This window comes from Rhinolophus ferrumequinum, chromosome 22 (assembly GCF_004115265.2).
Source record: "Rhinolophus ferrumequinum isolate MPI-CBG mRhiFer1 chromosome 22, mRhiFer1_v1.p, whole genome shotgun sequence".
In the NCBI taxonomy this organism is placed as follows: domain Eukaryota; kingdom Metazoa; phylum Chordata; class Mammalia; order Chiroptera; family Rhinolophidae; genus Rhinolophus; species Rhinolophus ferrumequinum.
Window position 1 is genome coordinate 47,104,187 of NC_046305.1, and position 6,000 is coordinate 47,110,186.

Consider the following 6,000-nt stretch of genomic DNA (forward strand, 5'->3'; position numbering starts at 1 on the left):
TGCAAGTAGAAGCTTTACAAAGTACGGATGTGTTTCCCCTAATTCTGTTGGACCCCGGACATCACCTTTTAAAACATGCCCAGGCCACTCTACTAGAGGGATGTGAGAAGGATCCAAGCCAAGGTCTTCCTAGATCAACCAGCTCCCGCGAGCTGACCCACAGGCTTGTGAACAAAAACAAATGGTTGCTGCTGTATGCCGCCAAAGTTTTGGGGTTATTTGCTACACACCAATAACTAACCGATACAGTGCATTTGCCTAAAATTTTGGTGCCTGGGGGTGATCCAAGACTTCAACTGAAATGGTGAACCAATCTTAGACTTTTAGTCACACTGATATTAAAGTTTACAGCCTGGAGAGGTAGTTTGAAAATCTCCATTCTGGTTACACTGCCCTTTCATTGTTCCCTAAATACAACCTGCACATCTCTGTATCTTTGTAATTTCAATTCTCCCTCCTGGAATGTCCTTCCATTTCTGCTCTAATTGAATCATACCAGATCTCCAAGGACCTAATTAAAACCAGCCTTTTCTGAATGACCTATGGCTGCCCAGCCTATTGACTCAGCGTATTTCTTGCCTGAACCACAAATTGGATATCCAACACATACTGCCTTAGATGGCTACTAGTTCTCGAATGCAGACTAGAATCCCAAGTTCCTGGAGGGCGGGGACCCTTGTCCCCTTCTTTTGTAAGCCTTGCAGTGTACGTTGAAAAGGGAAGTATGGGAACTTTTACTAAACACGTTGATATCTGTAGGTTGACTGACATGGGTGGAGCTGATTGTTAGGTAGCATTGCTAATGAATAAAACCAATGGGACATCATTATGTGATCACCTAAAACGAATACAATCTTATATGTCAATTATATAATAATAAAAAGACAGGAGGGGAAAAATAAAAATAAAAAAGGAAGTTAGAGGCCTCTAGATCTCCAGGCCTGAGTTTCTAGAATGTTACCCTGCTCTGTCATAATCCCCACTGGGAGAATAAATCCTAACTTAAAATGCCACCTGTTCTGTGGAGATTTTCCTGATTTCCCATTGTCCTCGAGTTAGACATGCTCTTTCCCTCCTTCAGATGTCCACACCTCTTCACTTGTGTTTCTCCTAAGGGACGTCACCTAATTTACCTTGTGTGCTAGGGGGTCGTGGTCTTGTTTCTCCCCTGCGCCCCCCCACCGTGCTTTCCCATCACAAACAGAAGTTCCGAAGAGCAGAGGCTCCGCTTTATTTCCACGTGCATTTCCAGCACGTGACAGGAAGCTGGTCGTGTAGCACATCTGGTGCTCCGTGAAGCACGTGGGTACTTCGTCATCTACCTGTCCTCTGGCTCTCTGTTAAATGCCCTCATTCAGGCCCTCGTTCTTGCTCGTACAGAAAACTGGGAGAAGCTTGCAACTGGCCTTGCCTCCTTTCATCTCTCATCCAGTTGGCAAATTTCAAATACGGAATTCCATTTTAAAGGAAAATCTGACCATACCATTGTCCTGCTAAAAACAAACAAACAAGCAAGCAAACAAACAAACCCTCTCACTAGCTCCCTTGTTCAGTGGAGTAAAAGATAAGCTCTTGCGCGTGCCATGTGTGGCCCACCAAGATCTACCCAATTCGCCTCTCTAGATCTTTGCCCTTCACACCAGCTTCAAACTTGACTCCAACGGGGGCGGGGGGGGCACAGCTGGTGCTCATGCTAAAACCGTTTCTCCCCGTTTGTACCTGGCCCCTTTCCTCCCTAGGTGTCTCATTTGGCCGAGCCCAGCCCATTCTGACCCTCCCTCCCTCCCACCCACCCGTTTCCCCCATGCGCTTTGAGAGCCACATTGATTGTTGTGCTTTCCGCATTGCGTGGTGATTATCTGGTTATAAATGGAAGTTTCTTGAGCCAAAGGCTGAGTCATTGACACCTTTGTATGTGCACGACCTACGAAAGCCACCAGAACATAGAAGTACTAAAAAACTGGTGGATGGATGGATAGAGCCAGAGATCCGCCTGTACCTGTGGCCTCTCTAAATGTAGGCTTGACCTCGGAAACTCGTGTCCTCAGTGAGTTCATCCCTGGTCTGGTCTTGTCTTCTAGGACTAGAGTGGATTGAGTGTGCCGGAGTTCAGTGCCCACTGAGGCACTCCCCGGCCGTCTTTGGTGCCCAGGCCCACACTGGACAGATGAAGCTTCACTTACATGTCGCATGGCGGTCGCTGGTCTTCATTGAGCACTTACCATGTACCAGATATTGTTCCAAGTGTTTTAAGTAACTTAATGTACTCAATTCTCACAGCAACCTTAGGGGGTACATACTATTAGTATCTCCATTTTATAGATGAGGGTTAGAAAAGGTTAATTAACTTTTCTAAGAGCATATAGCTATTCAAAGTAGAATGTGTGTGCAAACCCAGGCAGCCTGACTTTAGAGTCTACCATCCTCACCGTCACCTCATGTCTCCCCAGGTTTATGTTTTCCGGGGGTCCTCTAATTTCTCAGGTCTCCTCTCCCAAGATGGGAGGAGAAGTAAGAGCTAATATTTTTATTTAGTTAGTTTACTTAAATTCTATCGTGATTATCTACTGATGATGTGTATTTAGCCAAGATGAGGCCTATATTTTCTTATTTTTATCTGTATAAGCATATATGTAACCATGAAGAAAATGAAACTTTTCATTTCCAAGTTTGATTAGCAAAGAACCATAATGCAACCAGTTTTGCTTGTTGCAAGCCATCTCTATTTGTCCGTGGGCTGAAAACCACACCACTTCCTCTTTACCCTTGTAGTGAGAGCACGGCATTTGTCACTCGGCGTCTGAGCACCTTCAGTGACAGCACCAGGAACGGTCTCTACTGGTCCAAATGGCACGCATCCCACATGTGGCATCTTTCTTTCTCTTTCTGAGTAAGTGTCGGAATTCCTCGTGTTTCTTTTGTCACAGGGACCCTGTAACTAACGAGGCTATTGGATGATGGAACGGGACCATTTGGTCTCTATAGGAAAAACAGTGCCACACATCGCTGGGATTGGCGATTAGTTTTGACTTTGGTCTGTGTTGCCAGACCTGCCAGCTTTGCTGGCCCTGCCTTCACCATGTCTTCCGGGGGTGGCCTGTCCCTGGAGGTAGTGAGAAGCTTAGCTCTCCAGGCTGAGAGGTGACCTTAAGGTTTGCCTGATGTGAGAGCTTGACTAAAGAAGGGTGCCTTGGGGATGTGGTTGGATGGAAAGAGAGGTCATCAGAATACCTCATCATTTTTAGGCTAAGCTAAAAGAAGGTTCTAGACCTCCCCTGTGAGCTGAAGTAGGGATTGATTACTCAGGGACTGAGGAAGGGGCAGGGAGTTTCATGTGGCTCTGTTGAAGGGCATTGGAGGGAGTTAGCTGGCCCACGGGCATTTATACGTGCTAGAACCAAGTAGAGGAAAGGGAAATTTAGAGGTGAATGGGAGAACAGATGAACTGGGCACGGAATGAAATAGAGCAGATAGAGCGGGTGGCAGGTACTTTTGTGGACTGTGGGTTCCTTTAGCATCCAGTGAAGCCTCTGGACCACACCTCAGACTCATTTCTTAAATGCAGAAAACAAAATGTGTAGGATTATGGGGGAAATCCGTCATATTGAAATGCAGTTATCAGCACATGTTTAAATTGTGACATAGTCATTTATTTGCTTCTTTACACATTGTATAACAAGATTCAGAGGTGGTCTGTTACCCACCAAACTTCAAAGAGTGATGCGTACGAACAACGTTTCAAGAGATCTGCAACAACTCTAGTGTTATGTGAAGAAGAGTGTCTACAGTTTGTTGTCTGCATTCGTGACTGAAGGAAGTTTCCATTGAGATTAGCGCAAATAATGCCGTAGGGTTCCCCCCACCCACCCACGTTTACTGACCCTTCCATCCCATATGGAGACCCAGGTTAAAAACTTCTTTAGAGATACTGGACTGAGTTAGCACAGGGATTTGAATGGCTGGGGTGGTAGAGGAACTAGAACTTAGTTCGTGTGACCAGGGCTCTGGGTAAAGCATGAAAAGAATGGAGCGTTCAGCCAAAGCGATGCTTATTTAATAAACACTGGGTTGAGTTGAACTGGACTCATGTCTCAAGGGACATTGGATAGTGCGAAGTAAGGATCAGATCTGGGGCCTGCGGTGGCCTACAGGGAAATAGTAGGACCAGCTCCTGGGTGGTCAGGGCCCGCTGGACTGGCCTGGCAGGTGCTGATGGCCAGGTGGGCGAATGGCATCTTTTGGGGACTGCTGGCTTGTGTGTTCCTCTTTGTCCTGAGTGGGATTCTTAAGTGGGATTCTCAAACTGCTTAGTGTATTTGGAGTGTGTGTTTCCTTGTGTATAGGGGGAAAATGGATTTATATTGGGAAGTCAGACAATTGCAAATTCTCATATTCTCTCTCTCTCTCTCTGTCTCTGTCTCTCGCTCTCTCTCTCTCTTGTTAAGCAGGCTGGAAGGCCTGGGGGAAGAAAAGTAGTAACCAGGCTCAAAAAGGGGAAGCTAGAAGCTTTTCCTTAACCCATTTAAACAATGACCCAAACTGGGTTATATATTTTCTTCTTCTAAGTTCTGACTCATCCTCAGCACTAATTTTGTGTAGAACCAGATTTTATGTGAAGAACCCATAAATCAAGAAGGAACTTGAAAACGCTTTGCTAGTTGTCATCATAAATTTTGAGGGGGAAACAAAAGAAACAAATTAGCTATCAATTGATCCATTGCATTGTTTAGCAAATATATACTTTGTCCTAATTTTTTTTTTTTTTAATAATTGTAAAGACTGAGTCATCCTGGTAGAATTTGGTGCTAGATGAGGTTATTGTCACGGGTAAATGAGCTCTTGGATTTAGCCCTTAGTTTTTCCTGCCTGATCTGTCACTGCTTACACTCACGAGCTGTCCTACAAATAAAGGCCATTCCATGGGAGTGTCCTGGGGAGGGGCTTTGTTTGTCTAACTGAGCCTGCGTTCATGAAAAAAAAAAATTAGGCTCAATTATGGATGGAAGCTGTCTCAGTCTCCAAACATAAAGGCTCTTTGCATGTGTAAAGAGAAAAAGTTACTTGTATGAGATGTTCTCCAGATAGGTTTTGTATAAGATGGAATCATTCGACGTTGCTCTTTTTATAGGGATCTTTTTATATGGTGACGCCCAATAGCTTCCATTCAGATAATATTGAAATGGCACATTTGGCAATCCCAGGGATAGTTCTGAAAATAAGTCAATGCATTAGGGAATTCTTCGTGTTTCCAACGGGTGACTCCAGTGTAGTATTAGTGCTGATCTGTGAGCCTGTCCGCCAATAAGACCTTGAGCTGTGGTGCAAGGGTATATGACCCTCTGTGCGTTAGAGGAGAAAGCAACGGGATAGTCTTCCAAGGTACTTCACTCTCTGGGAGGAGGAGAGATACGTACAACACATCCCACGGACAATATACTTATAATAAGATGCTTCCGCGTATGACCCCAATGGAGAGCCATGTGAATTGACCTGTCAGTCATTCCTTTCCACCTCAAAAAATACCTTCAAAACTTCTGCACTATTTCTTCCGCTTTTCTGAGGAAGCAGGGCCATCCCAATCACGTCCTTGACCTCATGGTTCTACGAAGATCTTACTACGTTCATCCTCCTCTCTCTGGCTTCATCTATCTCTGCCCTCGGCTGCTGCTCTGCCCGTAAACGAGCCTGGCACCTATGCCGCCACCCCACCCCCCGCCCCCACACCCTCACTGCTTCTCTCTACCCAGCAAGTCTTTCTAGCTGCCCTCTTATTCTTCTCTTCCCCTTCTACGTGAAACTTCTTGAAGTGGTTCACACACACTTCCTGCAGTGGCTTCTGACCCTTGAAATCTGCTGCTTCTGCTTGATGGGAATCTCTTTTACAAGGATGTCCGCTGACTTCCCTGTCATCAAACTGAAAGGACTTCCCCCTGCCTTTAGAATCTTCAATGTCTCAGCAGCATTTCTCAGTGCTGACAAGCCCTTTCTCATTGGAACGTT

At 45.4% G+C, this 6,000-nt stretch overlaps 1 protein-coding gene across 1 annotated transcript in view; it reads left to right on the plus strand.

The window, feature by feature from the left end:
• The first annotated feature begins 2,767 nt into the window (after positions 1-2,767).
• The window catches only part of CD101 (CD101 molecule), a 33,356-nt gene continuing 30,123 nt past the window's right edge, over positions 2,768-6,000 (plus strand). The window contains exon 1 of the mRNA XM_033094075.1: positions 2,768-2,890. Coding sequence (XP_032949966.1) covers positions 2,848-2,890 — 43 coding nt within the window. The 5' untranslated portion in view covers positions 2,768-2,847. The remainder of the gene's footprint in view (positions 2,891-6,000) is intronic.